This window comes from Suillus bovinus (genome assembly GCF_016758785.1).
Source record: "Suillus bovinus strain UH-Sbo-P2 chromosome Unknown EDB93scaffold_25, whole genome shotgun sequence".
NCBI lineage: Eukaryota > Fungi > Basidiomycota > Agaricomycetes > Boletales > Suillaceae > Suillus > Suillus bovinus.
Genome location: NW_024542081.1, coordinates 222,403 through 248,057, shown reverse-complemented (window position 1 = coordinate 248,057; position 25,655 = coordinate 222,403). Strand labels below are relative to the sequence as shown.

General features: G+C 45.1%; 6 protein-coding genes across 6 annotated transcripts; 4 read left to right on the top strand and 2 right to left on the bottom strand.

Moving 5' to 3' along the window:
* Positions 1–2,223: 2,223 nt before the first annotated feature.
* On the top strand, positions 2,224–2,680 carry EDB93DRAFT_1250147 (uncharacterized protein; the record flags this gene model as incomplete). Its single annotated transcript, XM_041452959.1, has 2 exons — positions 2,224–2,299; positions 2,349–2,680. 2 exons carry the CDS (start codon positions 2,224–2,226, stop codon positions 2,678–2,680), a joined length of 408 nt encoding a protein of 135 aa, XP_041308002.1.
* Positions 2,681–5,501: 2,821 nt separating this feature from the next.
* Positions 5,502–6,261, top strand: EDB93DRAFT_1240474 (uncharacterized protein; the record flags this gene model as incomplete). The annotated part of the gene is made up of 4 exons (XM_041451762.1): positions 5,502–5,555; positions 5,616–5,705; positions 5,730–5,982; positions 6,032–6,261. The coding sequence occupies 4 exons, from the start codon at positions 5,502–5,504 to the stop codon at positions 6,259–6,261; spliced, it is 627 nt and encodes a 208-aa protein (XP_041308001.1).
* An 856-nt stretch (positions 6,262–7,117) lies between these two features.
* On the top strand, positions 7,118–7,850 carry EDB93DRAFT_1084774 (uncharacterized protein; the record flags this gene model as incomplete). The annotated part of the gene is made up of 2 exons (XM_041445853.1): positions 7,118–7,205; positions 7,252–7,850. Coding segments are annotated over 2 exons (687 nt in total), but the record flags the coding sequence as incomplete, so codon positions are not given.
* A 6,477-nt stretch (positions 7,851–14,327) lies between these two features.
* Positions 14,328–14,808, bottom strand: EDB93DRAFT_1250144 (uncharacterized protein; the record flags this gene model as incomplete). The annotated part of the gene is made up of 2 exons (XM_041452958.1): positions 14,328–14,562; positions 14,603–14,808. 2 exons carry the CDS (start codon positions 14,806–14,808, stop codon positions 14,328–14,330), a joined length of 441 nt encoding a protein of 146 aa, XP_041307999.1.
* A 481-nt stretch (positions 14,809–15,289) lies between these two features.
* EDB93DRAFT_1071178 (uncharacterized protein) lies at positions 15,290–15,547 on the top strand (the record flags this gene model as incomplete). The annotated part of the gene is made up of 1 exon (XM_041444975.1): positions 15,290–15,547. A coding segment is annotated over one exon (258 nt), but the record flags the coding sequence as incomplete, so codon positions are not given.
* A 9,001-nt stretch (positions 15,548–24,548) lies between these two features.
* EDB93DRAFT_1084808 (uncharacterized protein) lies at positions 24,549–25,361 on the bottom strand (the record flags this gene model as incomplete). Its single annotated transcript, XM_041445857.1, has 2 exons — positions 24,549–24,902; positions 24,984–25,361. Coding segments are annotated over 2 exons (732 nt in total), but the record flags the coding sequence as incomplete, so codon positions are not given.
* Between the last annotated feature and the right edge of the window lie 294 nt (positions 25,362–25,655).

Genomic DNA, 25,655 nt, shown 5'->3' with positions numbered 1-25,655 from the left:
CTTCCACGTCGCTCTGGTCGCTCACGTGTCCTAACCGAGGCTGGCCAATCATTTGCTGACGAGATGGCAGCTTCACGGGCGCGTCGCAATGCTCGCGCCCTTCGTACTGCCGAACAAGGTATTGAGGGGGTGCCAGCAGCGTCGAGTGAGGGGGTGCTCCAGCCTCTGGTCGAGCTACATGAGGATGTAGAAGAGGACTTGTCATGCATTGAGCCAAACGTGGACGTACCCGAAGTGTTCGCCAACGTTGTCATTGAGGAGCAGGCTAATATATCCATTCGCTCTGACCGACGGCGTAATCCCTCTAGCGCTGACTATGATATGAAAATCCCTCCTGCGACCTACGACGAGGCCATTCTGCGTCCTGACCGAGATCTCTGGCTCGCAGCCATGAAGAAGGAGCTGGACGTAATGAAGGAAATGTCAGTCTACAAACTGACAACCTTACCTGCAGGACGCAAGGCCATCAGCAATCGCTGGGTGCTGGAGTTTAAAGAGGATAATAAAGGTGGTCCTACTCAGAAGGCCTGTCTCGTCGCCCAGGGCTTCTCGCAGATCCCCGGCATCGACTATGGCACAACATTTGCCCCAGTCCTCAAAACGGCCTCCGTCCGTCTCATATCTGCACTGGCGTGCAAACACGACTGGGAACTCGACAGTTTCGACGCGAAGCGGGCGTTTCTGTGGGGGGTACTGAAGGAGGAGATCTTCATGAGGCAGCCAAAGGGGTTTGAGAGTGGGGATTGGAAGGTTCTTGTCTGGCTGATGCTGAGGACCATCTATGGCCTCAAGCAGTCAGCAATGGAGTGGTACGAGCAGGTTAGGGCCGTTATGGAGGAACTCGGCTTTCAGAGGTGCGCTGTTGATCATGCAGTTTTCACATATGATCGCGTGGACAGTCTCACCTCCCTCCGCATCATCTGCATCATTGGCTTTCATGTCGATGATGGCCTCGGCACCTCCAACTCCTCCCGCTTCCTCAAGTGGGTCAAAGGCAAAATCGACGAGCGATTTGGCATCAAGGATCTTGGTGCTGTCACCAAGTTCCTTGGCATTCAGTTCGAACGACACCGCAAGGCACATCGCCTCTGGCTGCACCAGGGAGAGTATATCACGTACCTCCTCGACGAGTACGGGATGCTCGATTGCAACCCAGTCACCCTTCCCCTCGATGCTACTCACCCATTCAGCAGGCCTGGCAACACCTATGACGTCGTCCTCAACTTGCCCTCGCGTTATCGCAAGCTGGTAGGGGAACTTCTCTACCTTGCAGTCTGCACACGGCCGGACATCTCCTTCGCTGTTAACTCCCTCGCGCAGCACAATTCCAACCCGTCCCCTGCTCACTTTGCTGCCGCCAAACGACTCCTACGCTACCTTGCTGGAACTGGTGAACCTTCGGATGTCCTATGGGGGTGATCGTGTGGACGAGGACCTGCACGCCTATTGTGATGCGGACTGGGCGAGTAACCCCAGCAACCGGTTGTCCATCACTGGCTATGCATGGTTCTACGCGGGTAGTATAATCGCTCACGCATCTAAGAAACAGTCAACGCAGGCCTTGTCGTCAACTGAGGCTGAGTACATGGCCATTACTCACACCATCCAGGACGGGCTCTGGCTTCGCTCCATGTTCAGCGAGCTTCACATCTCCCTCCCCACGCCAATCGTGATTCACATTGATAACACTGGCGCCATCTCTCTTTCGAAAGAGGCCAAGAATCATATTCGGTCTAAGCATATAGATGTCCGGTATCACTTTATTCGCGGGCACATCGAGCGCGGCATGTTCTTACCTCGTTGGCTCCCGTCCCACTGTAACACTGCCGACATTCTGACGAAGCCGCTCGCGCGCCCGCTATTCCTCAAGCACGTCATTGGGCTGCAGCTTGTGCCTCGGTGAGGGGGTGTATTGGCACATGCTACCTGCCCCACATGTATCGTCTTCTTGCGCCCATGCGCATTGGACTTCTTGATCTTCTTTCACGTGCGTCATACGCCTTCTGCGCGACTCTCCATACGTACCGTTGTTATATCACCATCGTCACATTCCACATCAGCCGCATCAGTTATGTAACCTTACGATACTTATTGCACGCATCTTGTAGTTAGAATACCTCAGCGTTTGCACACTCCCGCTGAGGCTAGCTCTGTTCTAGGTACTTACAATGTCATAGCGTTTGCACACTCCCGCTGAGGCTAGCTCTGTTCTAGCATAGACATATGTCTTCAGCTGGACTCTCTCGTATTCACCATGATCGCATGGAAGCTGAACGCTTGAGAGAACAACAAGCCCATGGTAAGTGTACTCTTCTTGCATTCACTTTCTTCCCCTCACCTGTCTCCAGATCAATGCCTTTTGCTTGCCGCTGTAATGATGGTCGCAGCGCTGGGCTCAGAACCAGCTATTTTGATACTGATGTCAAACAGTATTTGTCCAATGCACTTCCGACTACCCCTGTTACAAGAACATCTAGATGCTTGGGCCCCTACCATTTTTCTCCTCATCCTTCTCGTATCAGCCCTCGCATCATACCTTTACCCCGACCTCACCCTTGTTATCCTTGTCATCCTCGCATTCCCGTTCGCCCTCTACCTGTCGCTTCAGCAGAGCCAGTACATCTGGCCGGATGCTTTCGCTGACAAAGCATACCCATGCTCCGTTCCACCACCTGACTGATCCTATGGACAGTCCCCTTGCCCTTACCGTCCGGACGGTAACCTATGATATGATGCATGACGCATCCCCTTTGCCCTTTTCCCTTTCTTGATCTCTGACTCGGTGCGCAGTCGCACATGTTACTTATACTTAGTTCCGCAGCTGCACGATCGTGCCCCTGCGCGTTTCACTTCCTGTTTTGACCTTTGACTCACCTTCTTATCAAGCACGTTCTGGTTCGCCCGTGTCTCACCCCGAACGTGCCTTCCTTTTATGGTTATACCCTTTATCGTTTACTTCACTTGGTAGTACGAGTTATCACCCACTAATACGCCTCCTGTCTCCTATATAAACTCGCTACCATGTACCATATTCCCTAACTTGAATCTACTTGGTTCTTGACCTCCTACTCTCACCAGAGTGATCCTTTCTGCCTAGCCAGCAGTCTATATTCTATCTTCTTATCTGCTCATCGTGGATAAGCCTATAGTCTCGATCTTTACTCAGCGACTTCGTCGACGAGCAAAGCCCCTGTTAACTAGTCAGACTTCTGTCCTTCTAATTAACGACGATCTTACGATTAACCTTCGGGTATCGTAAGCCATTGGCCGATATAGCTTATCGTCTAGCACCAGCTTGACGTAAGCTACCCGATTTGGACATAGGCGTCAAATCTTACTTGCCGAAGCCTCGCCAAGTAAGACCCCTAACCTTGGGCCAGCCCAAGGACGTCCTCGACCGTTGACGACACACACTCTGTTTGAGCGTCGCCAACAGATACCATCCAAGTCGTAACAACCCCGACCCGAGTCCGACAGTCCAATCCTGACCCGACGCACTTTCCGACAGTCTGACGCATGTCCGATCCTGACCCGACATTCCCGCACATTGGACCAGTCCTCCCTATGTCCTGTCCAGTCGCATCTATCCCCACTAGGTGCGCATTTACTCCTCTTGACTTGCTAAGCATTGTATACAGTGTTATTACATGTTTTCTCATGGTCCGCAGTACCACATGTCCTATTACATAGGATTTCGGACCCGAAATATCGCTACTACTCTTGCCTATAGCAGTCCGAATTTCTACATAGTCACTATTTAATATCTAGTACTTCCTACCTATTGCATTACTTACTTTTCCCTACTCAGTAGTAGGATGGAAGTCATTGGATATTAGTAGTACTTTATTGTATTGCGAAATATCTATCCGCTCTTTTCCTCCGAAACATTCCGACACATCCGACATTCATTTGACCGACAATCCGACACACTTCCGACACATTCCTTCACCGTCCGATGCATTCCCGACAGTCTGACACATAGTCCGACGCCCGACCCGACTCCGATATTTTCGGACCTGACAATTTCCGTTCAGACAAGTAGTTCTTAGCTTCGGATTATCTTCCTATTATTGATAACTAACTATCTAAACTAATACCAAACAGCTACCCCTATAGGATCGAACGCACTTGCTCTGCAAGTATAGCAGACTAGGTCGTGCTAAGGTCTACCTAAATATTTGTTGTCTAGGTAGTACGATTTCTGCTGAGCCCAGCGGGAATCAGCTTTCTACACCCCTGAGGCTGCTATTGAAAAAGGAACTGTGTTTGATGCTGACAAATTCCATGACACCTTACAGGACAATTTCGATTCAACAGTGCACAATTTTGAAGACTATGACAGTGATACCAGTACCAGGAGTGATAGCAGTGGGGCCAGACCACCCTGATCAACTGAAGAGAATCTCTTCTCTTCATATGGACTCCTGCGATTGAACGCCAGGTAAGTAATATTTTATAGTTGATTTCAGATCATCGCACTTGTTTTCTTACAGCTGTAATCGATGCTGTAATGACCAGTGCACACAGGAGGCATGTAATGCAAATATGCATGCAGCTTGGAGTGCTCAGATACAAGCACTCACATATGCCTATCTTCATTGGAAACATGGCCCTCCCAACAACACAAATGCAGAGAGCTGTCAACTGGTACACCACTTCCACGTCAGCAAGATTGATGTGTTCAGTATGTACTCCAAGTTATTTCATTATGATCAATAGGTCTTACACAGTATAGATTATCATCCAGTTTGTGAGATTGCGCAAAATCACGAGGAAACGGCCAACATAGCACTATTGTGAGTTGGCATCCTCAGGTGCTCTCCTACCACTCCAACAGTTGTGATCATTCTACAATGCCTTGAACTTTACCATCAGCTTCGACATCGTCAGTCATCCTTCAGTATCCAGGCCTTCACCAAAGCATTATGTGCATTACATAACATATGTCACACCACTCATGATTATGATACTATATCGGCTCACTGTTTAGTTTAGGTCACATATATGAAATCATTCTGTGAACAATTTGCGACTGCTTTTGATGTCTATCTTGCTATCATTTGTGAGGTTTGATCATGCATTGATGTGGTGCTCGGCTAATCTGACCCTGACTGGTGGCTTCAGAACAGCTGACCTGCATGTACCTTCAAGGTGAATAGTATGAGCACCCTCTTTTTCAAATCTGAATTCATTTGACAGCAACCTGATGAAGTTGCCTTATTTCCTGCATCTCTCAGCGCTATGGACGGCAACAATTCAGCGAAACAAATGGATAATGTAGGCTCCACTGACCACTAAATTTATCCAAGTAGGTACATGATTGCGTCTTCTGATGTGGACAGATTTAAAGATGACGTGCACTTATGTCCTGGTGAATGGAGCACTGGCAATCAGCCTGATCAACCGCTTACGTGCACGGACAATTGGCAAGCAGAAAATTCTGCATCTGGAAGTGAGAACACCGTCCACGTATTTGAGCAGACAGGAATATTTTTATCTGCATGTCGCCATGGAATTATTCAAACTCTTACAGAAATGAGGTGCAGTGGAGAGCTGTATGCTTTTTTTTTTCAATTTACGTTATCAAGTCTTCATCGCTTCTACATAGGGCAAAGTACACACTGGCAACAATTAATAAACTAATTGATGTGTTTGGCGACCACCTTGGCATTGGTAGCAACATCAGATGTAGTCTCAGGAAAATGGTTGCTGCAAGCTCAATTTGAAAGAAAGCTGCTAATTATCATCTTATCCTTGCCATCAACACATTTCATGGCCATGCGCACAATCACAAGTGCCAGCTGCAACATCACCCTCTTTACCTTCGTGGATTTGGGCTCAAGGACTTGGAAACATGTGAGCATGTCTTTGCAACCTCTAACGCTGCAGCACCACTTATACATCATGCTTCACATTTCCATTACGTTCAGTTCCTGGAGCTTCATTTTGACCAGTGGGATATTGATAAGTACCTTGAACTCAGTAAGCATGCCACTTAGTATATCTCAGGTCATTCAATTATTTGATTTAGGCCGGTTTATTCTGAATAATTACAAGCAAGCGCTAACTATGATTTCCAACTACACTAAGGAACTCAAAGCTTATTGTGCAACATTCCCTGGGAAGGAACTTGATTTTGAAATTTGGATTGCGGAAGAATTCACTTATCTGGAGGCTGTGGCCATAGAGCCTGCGCAGGATGCTACTGCAGTTGAGTATTGTTACGACTGGGATAGTTCTGCTGTCGAGGATCAAAGATAGATCGCTCAATCGACAGTTCGTCGGCCTTCCTAGTACAAGGAAGGTGTCTTGGTTCAAGGGGTTCTCACTGCACGAGCCACGGCTTCTATGCAGGATCAGCGGCGAGTGGTTTTAGCACTTCTACCGCAATCAAGAGTTCAGGCTAAGACAGTGAGTGACTGTCTTAGAATCAGAGTTCAGGCTACAAGGGTGGAGACCTTGTAGATCAGGTTTCAAGGGGAAAACCCAGTAGATTAAGTTAAGGAATACAACTATGGTACATGGGGTTTATATAGGTAAAAGGAAGCGGCGTAGCCGCGACAAGAATGGTAACAAAGATAGAAAGAAGAATACAACCTATCAAGATAGTAAAGATAGGTGAAACCGCCATGCGGCGCAAGATAGTATCTATGTTACAATCAAGAAGAAGAGAAGTGCGGACAGCCCGCTTGATAAGAGAATAGCCGAGTCTAGATGAGTCTAGAGTCGGCGGCATGGTTACAAGAAGGAAAAATAAAATAGGAGTAAATGTTATTGTAACAAGTATGTTGAAGCGCTCAAGAAGCTTGAGAAGTGCCAGTGAGTCATTTTTTCAAGTTTGCATAATAAATCATGGACGTGTTTCAGGGCTGCTTTTGAAGCTTCCCATAACAATCAATTCGTATTATACACACCCTCTTCATTTATGCCAGACTCGGGCCTTAGTCAAGATGCTTTGCATGCGACAAAACAAGGACATGCAGCTCAATGTGCTGCCGAGCAATGCCTGCAAGTCCAGATAAGTGTTGTCAAGGATATTGAAGATTGAATGAGTGTAATCATGCAATGGTCCCCTCAGTCTCAGGAGTATATCAAAATGCTGGAATACAGCTGAAAGCATCAATTTATTCATGCTGTAAAAGATCTTGAAGGTCTCATTGTGCAACACATGTTTGAGCTATCTAAGGCAAATCTCGCATCCACAGGTATTTATCAGTTGTCATCTATATTTTGCTGCTCATGTGAATCTAGGCTACAAACTTCGGAAACAGATCTCGAAAGCCATTGTGAAACGTTCTGGCGCAATCCGATCAGCACTTGACAAATACAACAAGCTCGCTGTCTCTCAAAATCCCCAATGGCCTACACTTCAATACAGTGAGGTTATGTCTTATGCAGCTCTCAGCAAGTTCAAGATTCTCAAGTGCTCACGCCATGACATACTTGCGAAGCCATGGAGCAATGGCATCCATTGCGAGATGACCAATAAGTATTTCAAAATCATTTGTGCACAGGAAGAAATAACTCGACTGAATGTCAAAATACAATGCCTGCAGGCATGGGTTGACATGGAGGATTCTGGTATCAAACGGATGGCTACAGAACTTGATTCAACGGATACGCCACTTGCTGTGGAGCTGTGGTTACTGTACAATCACCAATGCTGTATTAACGATGTGCATCACAACTGCCTTGCACACATATATAGCTTACCAGGTTACACTGGTTCTATCCCCTTACAAGTGGACACAGTGGACACTAGCAGCGAGAATGAGGAGGAATATGATCCAATGTTAGAAGGCGAGGTGTTGGCACAGTTCGCGCCCTGTATTCAGTATATTTCACAGTGATGTCTAGTTGTAGTATGATGTTGCATTGATAATGTACAAGTTGAATGGTTTCTGAAGGTGTGACGCTTGGCATATGGTTTTTAGATATAATAAGCTCGATGGTAGAGACATAGTGCTCTATATAGATTTTGTCCTTACATATGTTAGATATAGAGCTCAACAGTAGATACATAATGTTCTATATACTGGAGTTCAATGGTAGATAGATAATATTCTATATAGTATAGAGCTCAACAGATTGTGCATAGTTCGTAATGTGTACTAATGTATTTACAATAAAGCTCGAGCATTTGACTTTACTACATTCAGGTTCTCACATTGTAGCTACCTTCTAAATGCTTGAAACTCATACTCATGTCCAAGAGGGTTGTCTGCCTTGACCAATTCATCGGCTACAATACTTAGATCTTGCTTTTCCTAACGATGACACAAGCTTATTGGTAAGTCATTTTTTTCTACATAATCATCACAATTCTTATGCAAAGCTAGCACAACTACCTTGCTATCCACTTTCATGCAACATTTGACTTTGCATACTCACCACCTCACAGAATTCATATTCATCAAGGAAAGGGAGGCAAACCACAAGAATTTTTTGCTGTTCGATCACTGGATATCACACTGCTTGCTACTTCATCCCACCCACCTGTTCCTGCTATTGTAGATGCTATCACTGGAATCTCCAGGATACTCCAAGATCGAGTCTTACCTGGGATTTGCGATGAGCTTTTCAATGGTTATTGGACAGCTGTGAAGATACTGCCTCATTGTCATGAGTACCTTTAACAAATCACTATTCTTTCTTAAATCTTCCTAAACGTCAATACACAGCGCCTAAGTCAAACCCTAACCCTACTCTGAAAGCGCCTACCAGTTCAGAGATTCCCTTAGCGCCCACGACATGTGTCTTCGATGTGACTGATGAAGAAGATGAGTTCTTTGATTGTTAATAGATTAGATTAGATACGATAAGATAAGATATGGTCACATGATACTTCTTTAATATTCTACGACGTTCTATGGTACGATTCCCTTTTCTATTTTATGATTGGCTAGTAGTTATAACTCAGTTTCAATCTCCATCTCAATAGTGGTATATAGGTAGCATGTCTTGGTCAATAGTTCTTTAGTTCAAACCTCTTGTATCTACACTGTAGCAATCCAAGACGTACTTGCTCGTCATTCCTCGTGTTGTGATAACCTTAGTCCGAGTCCTAGTCTCTGCCCAGCGTTAATTTGTTATTGGGTTGTGACACTCATCTTCAGCAAAATAGTAAGTGATCCACACTGGATCTTTAACTGAATCTGATTTCTCACTTTGATACCAGCACCTGAGTCTACTCTTGGTGCTGTAGTGATGGTCGCAGCGTTGGGCTCAAAAACCATGTATTTCCATACTCACGTCAACACCCGAAACATATGCGCACATGTCCGACGCACTTTCGCACATGCCCAAGCCACTCCATATCGGATCTGGCGCATCAGACCTTCGGACATCGCATCGGCCGATCGCACTTTGTGCGCACTTGTCCATCCCATGTCCTGTCCATCCGAACTAGCCTCACTAGGTGCGTAGTCATTCCCGTGCATGTTTTCTGACATTTGGACCGCGTTATTACATGTCCGCAGCACCTCATGTCTTATTACATAGGACATCGGACCCGAAATATATCACTACTATCTTTGCCTGTAGTTTTCCGAATTTCTACGTACTTACTTAAATACTCTGTGGTAACCTGTAGCAATCATCATCCAGTAGTTAGGAGCTGTTTCCCGACTCTGCAGATCACCCAGAATATTCTCGTAGTTCTTAGTTGCATTGCGAAATATTACCATTCATTCACCGTCGTACTCCGTCACTCATTATACTCGCGCATACCGCTCGCAATCTGACACTCGTTACAAAGTTTCCGACCTATTATCATGAAGTCCAAAAGTCCGAAATCTTGGACATCGCACTTTGGCTTTGGACATTGGATAAGTCCTTCGGACATTGTTTCGCACCATCAGACATTTTGTTATTTGCATTACTGACACATTTTTACTACTAATACCAATTAGCAATCCCTTTAGGATCGAACGCACTTGCTCTGCAAGTATAGCAGCATAGGTCGTGCTAAAGATCTACCTAAATATTTGTTGTCTAGGTAGTACGATATCTGCTGAGCCCAGCAGAAATCAGCTTTCTACAGCGCCATCGCCCATGCCCCAACTTTGATCACACATCCAAATGACATGCAAACACCTACTCTTGGTGCCATCACTCATGCCATAACTTCGATCACACATCCAAATGACATGCAAACATCAACACTCTCGGCACCCATTTCTTCAGTTGCAACAAATTCTTGTGAGACTGCTATCCAATCAACCACCAGCACTTCAACTTTTCCATTAGCTTTGGGGGCTGTTAGTTTCGAGATGGTCAAGGCTGTGCTTGCTATTCACCATCTTCCATGAGGTGTTTTGCGCAAAATACACAGCTGCATTGACAAAGATGCTGGATTCGAAAAATCTCAATGGCAGGATGTACTTATGGAGAACATGGTGTTCGAACCTTTGATTTCCACTATCTCAAAACTCATGCACAACCTTTTGGCAAGCATTACTGGTGAGTTTTAAGTTCTGAATCATGTGTAATTGGCCCTGTAATAACATTGTATAGTCTAGCATCTGTTTGTAACTAGGTTATATCACACACCACTTTGTTGATAGAAAAAAATTCAATTAGCGTCCGGTGCTCGCCTCTGCTCCACCTCAAGTATTTAAGTTGGAAAATTTCAAACCTCCTTGTCCACCAATTTTCGAGTCGATGGCATGCACTGTTCTTGACTTAGAGCCACAGCGCTTAGCTTTAAAGCTTGCAGCTTTTGTTCTGTCAGGGCTTGGTAAGTTTTTATTTCAATTTATTTGAGCCCTCTTTCCAACATTATATCCAATAGATGCCAATATTTCAACAACCCAATCTTGTTCTCTCAACAAGTTGATTAGCGAATGTTAGACATATATTCAAGATGAATTAGGTGGGCTATTTTTATCTTTTCTTTTTGTTTATTAATTATTAACTAAGAACCATTATATTATCAGACTATATCTTACAAGAGAAAAAGATTACTGACCGCAAGATTACAATGAACTATGCTACTATGAGTGTTCTATTGTCGAGCACTATGGTGTTACATTACAGGGTTGGCCCTCAGCTCTTTTACCTGTTCAAAATCCCTCACATATAGGTGGACAGGAGCAGGTGCAAACACTGCTTGATGCACTCAACAATAAGACTTTTGCCTGGGCACCACTCACAGAGGACGAGCTCCACGAAAGGATGACAGATAATTGAGCACGTCATGCCAAAGGCGAGGCTGTGTACAAGCCAAGGAAGAAGTGCACTGCTAAGACCACTGCAAAGAGTGCAGTCATTATTGATAGTGACTCATCCAGTTCATCCTCTGACTCAGAAGACGAGTAGTAGCCCTAAACTTTATTCTGAAAATTTTAACCAATAGCACATGCACCAAATTACATTGTTTAGATGTCATCAAAGTAATTAACCAATTTTGGGTGGTTGACGGTGGTGACCTTGATGGCGACCTGATCCATTCACAGGCAACATGATGACATCGAAGTAATTAGCCAATTTTGGGTGGTTGACGGCGGTGACCTGATTCATGTTTGATGAGGCCATCCAACGAGGTAGTAGTTTCCTTACCTTCTCAGAGGGCAGTACTGTGAACAAAGCTGGGTGCTAGAGCTATGGAAGACTGCCAGAGGCCTGCGGCACAATATTGAGTGGAGAGTAGGTTGGGCATGCAACACAATGTTGAATAGAGGGTGGTGTGGAGAAGACCAGGAGAAAGCAAAAGGGCGCTGATCTGGAGACAGGTGAGGGGAAGAAAGTGAATGCAAGAAGAGTACATTTACCATGGGCTTGTTGTTCTTTCAAGCGTTCAGCTTCCATGCGATCATGGCGAATACGAGAGAGTCCAGCTGAATACATATGGAGACCAGAGCTACGGAGGACTGACATAGTCGCACAGCATGATGTCAAATGGAGAGTGGGCTGCTTCCCCATCATCGATGGTGGGGTGAGATGACTAGGAAAAAACTTAGTAAGCTTGCCCCAGAACATAAACATACCTTAGTACATTACATAGACTGTTAAAATTGCAGATTAAAGTTGGATGACGCTGGCGGAGATAAGGCATACAGGCCCCAATGCAAAGAGACAGAAAAAGTGCTTGAAAAAAGCACAAATATGAGCCATATAAGTGAGCTCATTGTCAATGATGATGGGCTCGCATGTTGGTAGGTCATGGGAGACGGTGTGGAGAACTGCTGGGAATTGGCGGTTGCTGATTAGCACATAACCTTAATAATATTCACCCGGCTACACACTGGTGTAGGGATTTGCATAATTACAGGCTTGTAACGCGTAATACTTAAGTCCATACCACCCGGGTTTGCAGCACCAACTCACAGCATCACTCCCTGACCTTTCCCAAGCTATTTCCTTATCAGGCGATGCTTTCCCGCATCGCGCGACTTTCCCACGCCTCTTGATGCCCTTGCATCACTCGCTTTCCCGCGCTTTCATTGCCCTATCATCCAGGAGCATCCATCCACTGTCCAGCAAGTCTCACTGGTACATATTTCCACATTTTTATCAAAATGGCACCATATTAGAGCATGGACCCTGGTTTACATACCTTATTACATACATTATCTCCTACTCAGCTCACTTAGCGAGATACATATATAGGACCACATTTTTCACCCTTTACTACACCACTCCTTACCTTAGTGGAGTTCCCCATCATGTCCATAGCTAGAGTTAGAAGATATTAGCAGTCTTTTTGTTGTCACTCATTGAGCCCTCATTCATTGCTAGTTTTATTTCGCATTTTCGCTACTTTCGCATTTTGTGTTCCTGTGCCTTCGCGCTAATCTCGCACGAGTTTCCCACGCTTCACTCACCCATCGCTTGCCTCGCACAGCTGCTGTGTAACTGTGGATTTGTCTCCCTTGCTTCCCCTTGGATTGAACGCTGCTTGTCCCTGCAAGCATAGCAGACTAGGCATTGCACTGATCACTATATCAGCTTCTTGTGTCCCTCCCTTGCATTTACCATTTGACCAACAGCTGAGTTGATTCACCTTCACCGGGTATAGCTGGCTATATAACCAGCAACAAAATACCTCTCAAGTCACTGCTAAATGCTGCAGAAATTGCTGAAGCCTTGTGTTACAAGAACATCTAGACGCTTGGGCCCCTACTATTTTTCTCCTAATCCTCCTCGTATCCAGCCCTCGCATCATACCCTTACCCCGACCTTACTCTTGTTATCCTCGTCATCCTCGCATTCCCTTTCACTCTCTACCTTGTCGCTGCAGCAGAGCCAGTACATCTGGCCGGATCCTTTCTCTGACAAAGCATACCCATGCTCCGTTCCACCCCCTGACTGATCCTGTGGACAGTCCCCTTTGCCCTTACCGTCTGGACAGGTAACCTATGATATGATGCATGCTGCATCCCCTTTGCCCTGTTCCCTTTCTTGGTCTATGACTCGGTGCGCAGTCGCACATGTGTACTTATACTTAGTTCCGCAGTTGCATGATCGTGCCCCTGCACGTTTCACTTCTGGTTCTGTTATTTGACTCATTTCTTATCTGCATGTTCTGGTTTGCCTATGACTCACCTCGAACGTGCCTTCCTTTTCCAGTATCACCCTTTGACCAGTTCCCTTTCTGGTAGTACAAGTTATCACCCACTAATACGCGTCCCTTCCTCTATATAAACTCGCTACCATGTATCTTATTCCTTAACTTGAATCTACTTGGCTCTTGACCTCCTACTCCTCACAAGAGTGATCCTTTCTGCCTAGCCAGCAGTCTATATTCTATCTTCTTATCTGCTTATTCGCAGATAAGTCCTTAGTCTCGATCTTTACTCATTGACTTCAGTCGACGAGCAAAGCCCCTGTTAACTAGTCAGACTTCTGTCCTTCTAATTAACGACGATCTTACGATTAACCTTCGGGTGTCATAAGCCTTGGCAGATACAGCTTATCGTCGAGCCTCCGCTTGACATAAGCTAACCCGATTTGGACATAGGCGTTAAATCTTACTTGCCGAAGCCTCACCAAGTAAGACCCCTAACCTTGAGCTAGCTCAAGGATGTCCTCGACCATTGACGACACACGCTCTGTTTGAGTGTCACCAACAGATACTATCCAAGTCAGTAACAGTATGCTCTAAAAGCTTCTTCGACATTCTGGGGAATGGTTGAAACACAACGCGTTAGCTGAAGAATGATGAGTCAGAAAGACAATATATGCAGAAATAGCAGACGAATGGTAGCACCTGAAATCGGTATGGTGCATGACTAATGTCAATGGTAATTCATGGCCCCTCGGTAAAAACAGGTAGGCTGCTGTGAACTTGTGTGAGGCGACAAAAAAAACAATGCACTCAAACACATCTAACCGAAAGAAGAAATAGCGATAGACTCACATAAGCTCAGGGCGCTGACTTTGTGCCCAGGGCAGAGGGCAGGTAATGTCCATTTCTTAGAATCATCTTTGGCACCCGTGAGGTTTGCATGAATGCACTCTACCTCTGCTGGATCAACTACCATGCCTTGTTGAGGAGGGACCACTCTGGCCAAAGGTTGGTTGCTGTGAGTGTTCCCTTGCTTGAGCTTGATGATTCTTGCCCTTAAGGCAGCTAGTTCATCAGCAGGAGCTAGAGCAGGACAGTGCTTGCGGTTGATGGGCAGGGGGCGCTGGTACAGATTGATTTGGAGCTGCCAAATGCTGTTGAGGTTGCTGCTGCGCGTTGTGTTGCTGTTGTTGCTGATGCCCTCTGTGCTGAGCTGATTGCGAGGACGGCGCTTGAGGCTCCCCAGAATTGAAAAGAGTGGAAGAGCCTGCAGCTGATGCACTAGGTGGTAGTGCTGCCATGGTCCGGTCCAGAACCACGGTTTGAACTGGACTTTTGGTCCTGGTTCTCCTTGGTCCAGTCCATGGTTCTTGCATCAGCCAGAACCAGACCGGAAGATGGTTCTTGGTTCTTGGTCATCCAGAACTGTTCCGTTTTGGTTCGGCATTCCTGAACCGTTCCAAACCATGGCTTCGACATCATTTGCCTCAACATCAAGCTGACCTTTGGGATTTGTGCTCAATTGGTTGGTCAGGCTGCCTTTTAGCCTTTTTGAATGTAAGTACCAACTATTCAGACTGCATTTCCCACCCACTGACATATGTTTTACTATGTTGCAGCTATCTCTGTCTATACATACATCTTCCTCGATGGTTACTATGATTCTCCACCAGCTTTCCACATTGCCTGATCTCCTGGAATATCATTGTTCTTGGGTGCGCGGGTGTTATCTTCCTGTTCCATGTACAAAATGGGGTCCCTACAATGAATCTGTGAGTTATCTCCCTCAACATGTCTCATGACTCGTGCGCACTGAATTCTGATGGCTCCCTCAAGGATGCCTCAGATATTGTATTTTACAATGATCCCGACAATCACGCACCATTGCTGCAGGTCCCACTGAAAAACACCTTCACTGCTCTGCTCCAATCTGGGCGCACACCAGCACTAACTGCAGCTGGTTCCCAATGTTCTACTCGCACATCAAGGCCCTCTGCTTGTGTTCAGGATGCTGACAATGTGTCCTCAAGCACAAGGAAGCGTGCGTTATCCAGTGCCACTGATCCTCCAGCACCGAAGAAAGCCACCGCCTTGTGTTTTTTGTTGCCTCTGGACACTGATGAAGAGGACGAGGATGAGGGCAATAACCCTTCTTCCCCCCCCTACCCAAGAAGGTTCATTTTATGAAGAATATGTTCCGCACCTAGACGACAATGACAACAACAAAGCCCAATCTGGGAATGGAGATGATGCCTCTCAGATGACGGTATGTATCTCTATCTACATTCATTGTTTATTAACTGACGCTCATGTTTAGGTCTCCAAAAGTGAATGTACGGCAGATCTCCGTACCATATTCACTTGCACCTCTGATGGGTGGGTCTGCAACTTGTGCAAGTAAGTTTCAAGTTTTTGATCTATTTTTCATTTGTTTCTCACTTGGTGTAAGGGCCGCTGGTGAACCTAGCCAAAAGCACACATTCTGTGGTGGCACCTCAACATTGCAGACACATGTTGTTCACAACAAGAAAACTCATTTCCAGGTATACAAACAACGGTGTGAGGCAGGGGGCATTATAATGCACCCTCGTGCAATCCCACCCGGTGAAGATCTCACAGAGATGCAAACAACTCTCGACACCAGCCTTGTCTTGAGGCCACCTGCATGTACCAAGGACGGCCTACTGGAATACATTATGGAGCTCATCATGACCGAAGATGAGGCCATCCAGCTAATAGACAAGCCAGCATTTCGACATTTGTTGCAGTATGCACGTCCATCTCTTACTGAAAAAGATATCATGCATCACACGAAGTTAACAAATACCATCAAGGCTTGAGCAATCTCTATTGTTCAAACTATCAAGGACCGTCTGGCGGTATGTTCTTTTCTAATTATATTGTGACTAATTCTTTAAAACATTTTGGTAGCATGTTGACAGTGCAGTTTCCATGACATTTGACTCGTGGACTTCAATTATTGGTGAACTGTTTTTTTCCATCACTGGGCATTACATTTGGAACCCTCCTGACAAGCTGCTGCAGTGGGAGTTGAAAAATGAGCAGCTTGATTTCAGCCGCGTCGAAGGCAACCACAGTGGCCATAACATTGGTCGCATACTTGTTGAGACCATAGATAGGTTCAGTATTCGCAAGAAGGTGAGTTTTTTTTAATGTTTTGCATGGACATTAGACTAACTTTACTTGTATGTACAGGTTAGATGGATGACATCAGATAACACCTCGAACAACGACACCGCCATGAAAGGAGTGGCGAAGGTCATCTACGAGGGCGGCACTCATTGGCTTTCCGGGTTCTCGCCGCATCAGATGTCAAGAACACATCCTCAATCTCGCTGCACATCACTTTGTTGACGCAGCCACACCCACCCCTCAAGGAACATTACTCAAAAAGATCTGCAGGCGCTATTGATAGTGGTGATGAGACTGACATTGACAGCTTGACCGAACAGCTCACTACACTAGGAGGATGATCCCAAGGCTATAACCAAGGATGGGTTTGATGTTGGGGATGCCATTGGAAAGGCACTTGCTCTCGTTGAACAGGTGAATTCTTAGTTTTCATCTTTGAATTGTTTTCTGATGCGAAATTTAGATTCGCAAATCCCCACAAGCCCGCACTTTCTTGAAGAAGTCCTGTGAGGAAGAGGGCATCCCCGTTTGTGAGATCTTGGCCTGGGTGAGAACATGCTGGGCGTCTCCTTTCAAATGCCTGGAACATTTCATGTCTCTTCATCTGGCCATCAATCGCTTCACCCTGCTTGCTGATGAGAGTCCCGAAGTCCCGACATTGCACAACAAATCTTACAGTGACTTCAAGCTTGATCGGACTGACTGGAAGAAAATTCAGCTTGTGTGTAATGTCCTCAAGGTAGCTATTCTTTTTTGTTTGTCTACTTGTTTACTTACTTATGTTTAATAGGAGCCTGCAACTGCGCAACAATCATTCTCTTCAGCTGCACACCCAACAGCCTCCCAAACTATACCTACCCTCGAGTGTCTCACCGATACATGGCAGACAACGGCCAACAGCGCAGAATATTCGCTGATCGCTGATGCAATTCAGAAAGGCCTCAAGAACATGGGGAAGTACTATGAGAGAACTAATGACTCAGATATATACTTCGTCTGTCTGGGTGAGTACTTTTTTCTTTTTCTCCTGTAGTGTATTTCTAATGTAATTACAGTTCTTGACCCCAACTACAAGTTGGCATATGTTGAAAGTTGTTGGAGCACTGCAAAGGTCACGAGCAGGAGGGTTCACCTTCAAGCCCTGGTAAGTTTTACTTCACTTAATATTCCGTCGGCTGATTGTTGTGTAGTTTAATAAATATTATGAAGTGCCTCCAATGTCGCGCACCACGGAACACACTGCTGTGCCAATGAAAGTGTTGCAGGGTGTTCGGTACGGCCAATCCTGGATGTGTGATGCTGTCACAGCACATCAAGCAGCAGACAATTGCACGCATGACCCGCTTCAAGAACTCTCATCATATCTCACTTCGCCATTGGAAGAGACAGATAATATTGTGGTGTGGTGGGGGGTATGTTTTTCTTTGTATTATCACATTCTGAGCTCACTCTATTCATTAGCTACACTCACTTCAGTATCCAACACTATCTTGTATTGCGCGCGATTATCTACCAATTCAGGGCAGTGCGGTTCCCTCAGAACGTGCTTTCTCTAGCGGGGGGATCACATCAACACTTTGCCACAATGCACTGGCTCCAGCTACATTCTCCACACTCCAATTATTGAAGGCAGGTTACCGCAATGGTCATGTTTCAGCAGCTACAGAGGCAGAAGAGTTTGCGGCTATGTTAGACTAGCTACTCAATGTGTAGACTAGCATTTTGTGAACATTTTTTTTGCACTCACTATAGAAAAAATTTCGGTTCGGTTTGAGTTCAGACCAGAAAAAAACCGGACCGGACCGCAAAGAATGGTTCTCAATGGTCCGGTTCTGGGTTCGAAGATTTTGCAGAACCAGACCATAGTTTGGTTCTCGGTTCTCATCCTGGACCCCCTGAACCAGACCGAACCAGACCACGGCAGCACTACTAGGTGGGGCTACTGGTTGCCTTGTGGAAGGTGGATGAGATGAGGGCTTGCTCCCAAAGAGGATGGGTTCTGTGTTGCTGGAGATGTTGGTGGAGTGCCCGATGAGTTGCAAATGTCAAGGCTGAGGTGATCAAACATGGTAGATAGAAAATATAAAGGACAAGCAAGGAACAAGGAGGACAACAAGCGAGAGTTTGAGAGATATGTGTCTCCGTGTCATAGGTAGGTCGAAAAATGAATGAAAGAAAATTATGCTAATGCTCAGCTGGAAGTGTGGTGCTGGGAAACTCCACAAGCTACATCTTGGCACCTTGACAAAGAAAGGTACTGTATGTAAGGTATGGCTCATGCACTTTCCACTAACATGTGATGGTATGTGACATGATGTGACTAGCTGTGACCCGAACACTAGTAGAGGATTGTCTCACAACCATCATGGACCAGAACACGCTCAAATGATGTAGAAGCAAAATAGCATGTCCACCAAGGTTCTTCAGGTGTTTCAGTGCACATTTGGGCATTGTGTTGTGGTGGTTTGAGAATGTTATACCAATTATGTGTTCCTCCTTAGTTTGTCACGCAACAACAAGGTTCAAAGGGCTCATAACATTCGTTTTCTTAATGGCACTTTCAATTTCAATTTTTTCAAAAATGCAGCCATGCAGCATTGTGTGCAGTGTAAATACAAAGAACCCTGTGTAATTTTTTTTTGCAAAATAAATGTTTTACAATTGCCATTAACATTTCAAACAAAAGTAACACTTTGTCATGTTTCATTAGCGGAAAGTGTGTGAGCCATACCTTATCAAGCTCAGAGATAAAATATGTACTGCTTATTTAGTCAAATGTATAAGTAGTATATCAGTAGTAAGCAACAGAATGTATTGATCAATGTATAAGTAGTCAGACTGATGCTGGCCAAGGGGTGGGCAGCTGTCAGTGCTCATCAAACTCCTTGATGATTGAGGTGGGTGATAGAAAGTCGGGTCTCAGTCAGACCATAGAAATAAGACAGTGTTATCCAACAAAGTGGGTAAGGAATACATGCACTTGGTACCTACTATATATACTGTATGTGAGAGTGCACAGACCATGCTACTGAGTAAGGAAAGGACCACATTACTAAGTATGGAAGGTGGGGAAGGTAACCTAGTTGAAGCCATTACTAATGAAGAGAAAAGCAGAGCACTAGCCAATACCTTCTTCCCTCTGCCTCCAACCAGCAGCTCTGTCCCACCTGGCTACACCTATCCCTGACCCAATCGCCCCGTTCATCAAGATCACAAAAGAACAAGTAGTTAAAACGATAGCTAATACCAGCCCCTACAAAGCACCAGGACTGGACGGAATCTGCAATATAGTATTCAAGCAAGCTTCAGACATACTGACCCCCTACCTTAGCCACTTATTCAATGTTGTCTTCACCCTCAATACCTACTTTGACCCATGGCGCGAATTCACCACAGTGGTACTCAAGAAACCAGGAAAGGCTGACTACACCACACTCAAGGCCTACCGACCCATTGCCCTCATCAATACCACATGTAAGTTCCTAACAGCAATCATAGCTGACCAAATTTCAGATCTTATGGAACGTCACAACCTCCTTCCCAGCACTCATTTTGAAGGGTGACCAGGCTGCACAACCACAGACTCATTGCACCTGCTGGAACTAACGATCAAGAATGCATGGCAAACTAGGAAAGTAGCATTGGTATTATTTCTAGATATCAAAAAAGCATTCCCCAATGCAGTCACAGACTGTCTAGCCCACAACATGAAGAAACAACACCTACCCCCAGAAATTGTCCAATTCACAGTGCAAATGCTAACAGGACACAGGACTCAACTGGAATTCAATGACTCAACATCAAACTGGATACACATACACAAGGGAATAGGACAGGGAGACCCATTATCTATGATCACTTATTTAATATATAATGCTGACCTTATTGACATAACCAATCCCCGCAACAAGAAAACAGCACTGGCATTTGTAGATGACACTGCATACATAGCAATAGGACCAACCTTTGAAGACACTCATGAAACGCTCAAGGACATGATGGAACAACAAGACGGAGCACTCCAATGGTCAAAAGACCACAATTCAAGGTTTGAAGTAAATAAATTCGCGCTAATTGACTTCACCCACAGCAGAACACGAACTCGACCCCCCCTTATCATCCAGAGTACTACCATACATCCCACTGAGCACCATCGTTTTCTTGGTTTATTAGTTGATCAAGAACTGATATGGAAATATCATACAGGACACACCATAGCCAAAGGAATGGAGTACGTACTTCAGCTGTGAAGACTATCAAGACCAGCCAATGGAATATCAGTGAAACTAATGCGTCAATTATACCTCACTGTGGCCATACCAAAATTTACCTATGAAGCTAACCTATGGTTCAGACCCGTCTACCACAATGATTCAATGAAGAAACAATGAGGATCAATAGGAATAGCCAAGCAACTAGCTAGAGTCCAGAGAATAGCAGCACTAAGTATAACTGGAGCCATGAGAACAATGGCCACAAACCTCCTAGATGACCACGCCAACCTTCTACCAGTCCTCCTACTCCTCCAGAAAATATGTCATTGAGCCGCCCTCCACTTAGCCACCCTCCCACAATGGCACCCATTATATCCCCACCTGCAGCACATCACCAAATACCAAAACACAACCCTGTTGTAAAGAGTAGATCTGGGCTGGGCTCTACTGAATGTGAGTCCCTAGTCCTGAGAGATGCGAGCATGCTTCGTCCCAAGAGACAACCTAAGAACTACCTTGATAATGCAAGGGAAGTCTTATACAGTTAGAGAGTAGACAAGATATTGGAAGAAAACCTCTTTAATGCTCATCCGTAGTTCCGAGACTACTTCTGAAGTACCGAGAAGCTTGTCCGATGTGACAGAAGGTCATCCAAGGCTGCAAAAGTGTTGTCCAGAGTAGTGCGATGCCTTCTGAGGCTTGTGAAGGCTGTCCGAAGGTCTATATATGTCGGTGTGTCGATGTGTCGGTATGTCGGTGCATCAAATAACAGTATAAGACTTTGCGCAATGTCCGAAGGTCGGAACAACGCTAATCTATCGGGACTCAAGAATAAACGAAGTGCGGAATTGGCAGCAGTCTAGCCAGACAATTGTTCCGAATGAACAAGGATCGATTGCGCAGTTTACGATTATACCGAGGTGACTCTACTAATTACTACTCAAAGTACGGGAAGTGAAGTGTCCTATCAGTAGCCAGTGAGCAAGATTATATCCTACTTCTGTGAGAGGCCGGAATCCGTAGGCGAAACTAGTAGCAAGATAAGCAAGTCCGAACCTATGTAATAAGCCGCGAGGCATGCAAGAATACAAGTATACATGTAATAAGCCAAAATGCGTACTGCTTATACATATTCCGAGGCTCCCGACAGGATGCCGATGAGATTGTTATCCATGTAGCACTAAGACGTAGTCAACATATAGTTAGAATGAAGGAAAATGCACCAGCGAAGTCAAAAGGATGAGGATAGGACATGGTATGGTAACTTGCGAGGTTCGGATGGGTCTCAGAACATGAGAACTGCCTGCGGAAGGTTTGGACAAGTGCGCGCGGCCTTCGGAAGGTCAAGGGAGGTCGGGGAATGGTATGAACATAAGTATTGGATTGCCTGGTTTTGAGCCCAGCGCCGCGACCATTGTTACACTGTCATCAATTGTCCATCCACAAACTCATAGCCACATACCAGCTACTCTCCAAAGACATCGAAATGCTTGACCCTATCAGCAGGTCAGACAAGCAATGACCAAATGTCTATCATACCCACATAGCTACGAAAAAGAAAGAAGCCATAAAGGAGCAGAAGAAACTGACAGATGAAGTCCAGGTATTTATGGATGAATCAGGCCATAATGAGAAAATTGGAGCAGCAGCAGTTCTAATGCAAAGAGGGCAAGCACCACACATATTAAGGTACCACCTAGGATCAGATCGAAACCACACAGTATATGAAGCAGAAATCGTAGGTCTAACACTTGCAGCAAAACTTATAGCTACTGAGAGGAACATGAAATATCCAGCATCAATATTCATAGATAACCAGGCAGCAATACAATCTGGTGAGAGTCAGTATATGAAACCAGGTGGATACTTAGTAGAGCACTTTTGCAAACTTACAGCGCAGATAGTCAAGCAAAGAGATGACAAAGGACTCAACTTTGACCTTATGCTGAGGTGGATCCCAGGACATGAAGGGGTGGAAGGTAACGAGCTAGCAGACAAAGAAGCAAAGAAGGCAGCAGAAGGAACAAGAAACTCAAGCCGGAAGAACTGCCTACCATCATTCCTTTGAGTCAACAAGCTACCGGACAGTGTCTCAGCCCTAAAACAATGGCACTAATCAGACCTGAATGAAAAATGGAAGAACTCACCCCACTATACCCGTGCATCAGCCATTGACTCCAGCATACCATCCAACAAGTTCATCAAACTCATCGCCAACCTCCCAAGAAGACAAGCCAGCATAATCACCCAACTACGAACCCGTCACTCCCCCCTCAATCAGCACCTCCATCATATAGGAAAAAGCGAAATGCCTCACTGCCCATTTTGTCCGGAAATCATAGAAATGGTGCCCTACTTCCTATTTGACTGCCGTCAATACACAAGAGAACATCACATACTGACCAATACTTTACGCTGCAAAGCAAACACCCTTACCTACCTACTAATGTCAGAAAAGGCAATTAGTCCACTAATATGATTCATCAATGGCACAGGAAGATTCAAAACAACATTCAGTGAGATTTTGGACTTGTAAAAATGTAAACAACTTAAGAACGCACATGAACAGAACATACACAAACATATGTAAACTACACCACATCAACTCTGAGACTGGAGGGAAAGATTAGTGCAGGATGCAGAATCAATGTAGAAGAGGAGAGGCACAAGGAGAACCAGATTGGCTATGGACCCGAGACTTAAAACTGTGACAAACCCAACCATGCACATAATGCCAACCAACACTCCCAAGCAACCTTACTACTACACTATATCCCTCTGTATGAAATCGGCATCAGCCTTTGCCCGACAATATGCCTGACAGAGTACGCATATATCCACTCATCACAAGCACAGTATACATTACATACATAAGATAGATAAGCAGGAGTAAGCCCCCCATGAAAAGGGCTATGTCCAACATAGGGTCTACAACCCCAAAGGACAATAAATTGGATTTTTTTGAAAAGAAAAATATGGAAGGTGGTGAACGATTCAATTACAGCAGTGGGATATATGCAGTGTCCACAATACTTCTTTGCTGCCCATGCTGCTTGTGTTCTGTCAAGGCCTTTTCAGTAAGCATTGATAAATCTGGCTGATCTGATGGAAAATCTACAATTTCCATCAGAAGTCTGATTGATAAGTCATCAATATGAGTCATACCATCATATTGCCAATATCAGTACTGCATCTAGTGAGTCAATGACATTCTTTTCAAGGGTGGCAGCTGATGATGAAATATCCTTCATGCAGTATATCCGCTTTGCAAAACCCCAGCACTGCTCAATGAAATTGAGCTCACAATGGAATTTCAGTAAGAATATCACATTGAAGCCTTGTGCATGGCATGAGGCTTCAAGTACTGACTCCACATTGGCAAAATCAGGCTGATCATACATTAGCCGACAGCAGCAACAGTCATTTTTTCCATCTCCTGGATATTTAAAGTCCTTGCATTGGGCTTTGAAATTAGGGTGTTCATATACCTGCGCTCCATGAGAATCTGTGACATCTCTTTGAACCACCTAGCTTTATTGTTTGGACCCTCAGGGAAATAAAGGGACTGTGGATCCCTGTTTGAAAGTCATCCATCTCCCATGCAAATTTTTTCCTTGAGGGGCTTCCCATCAGGACCGTTTGTTGAGATGGAGATCTCCCCATGTAGATGATGGCTATTTGGGCATTGTACGAGCAGACAAGGCATCATCTGCTCTCTTCAGGTGTGTGCATGCATTGTTTAAAATAAGAACATGATCCTCTTTAGAATAATCTTTCTCCAGGATACTCATTGGCTTTGCAACATGGGCAGTTATATCCTGGTTTGTAAAGTAGCCATTACAAGCCTTCCCTGCCCTAAATAGTACCCGTGCACTCTCACTTCCATCTTTTGAACACAGAAATCTGTAATCTGCAGAAATAAAGTCTGCCACCATCAAGGAAGTGCCCTCCCCTTTTGGCTGTGGCACTGCACCCTCGGAATCATGAACCCAGTGCTGCTTCCTTCTGTTGTTTGCATAGAATGTTGACTCGTCATGAAATCATACCACCACTCAGCGACCAGAAGCTGCCGCTGCTGTACTAACCTCCTCAACCTCCTCAACAGTAACATCATCCTCCCTCCACTTCTGTATTTGTGGCTGATAATAAATCCATGCCAGGAGGAAAATATTTTGGCAGTAATGAACAATATCTTGATGTTCGTGGCCATCAACATATTGCCCTTTCAGATCCTTTGTCCAGTGGTACCCAAATTTCTTCATCCACCACTGAGCTGTTGTGAGTGAGATTCCTTTCTTGAAGCCATGTAAAGCCTGATTCTCTGCAACATTAGAATAATTAACAATGTCCTGGGCACAAACATATTTGTCATAGCTTTGAAGATAATCCTTCATATCTGATGCTAAACCCTCATCATCAATCTGCAAGAGTTTACAAGGTGTGTCACGGATTGGTAATGCTTCTCGGTTGCTAATATACACCTTTGACCGGTGCTAAAGACGGCAAGACCTATAGTCTCCCTTGGTACTCTTTCCTCCTCATGCATCTTGTATGGCTCTATCAGCGGCAAGTTGCTAGTGTCTCCCAACAGGATTTGCTGTGTGAGTTCTCCTATCCTTGCCAACATCTACATATAACCATAGAAAGTTTTTCATGTGCACCAGCCTCTCTTTCAGTACAGGGGGGAATTTGAGGTCTTTGTATCTGGTTTTATCTTTCTGTGGTGGCTTGAGCAGTTGTTGCAAGCTGTCAAAAGCTTTGCAAGCTTCCTCAATGGTAGG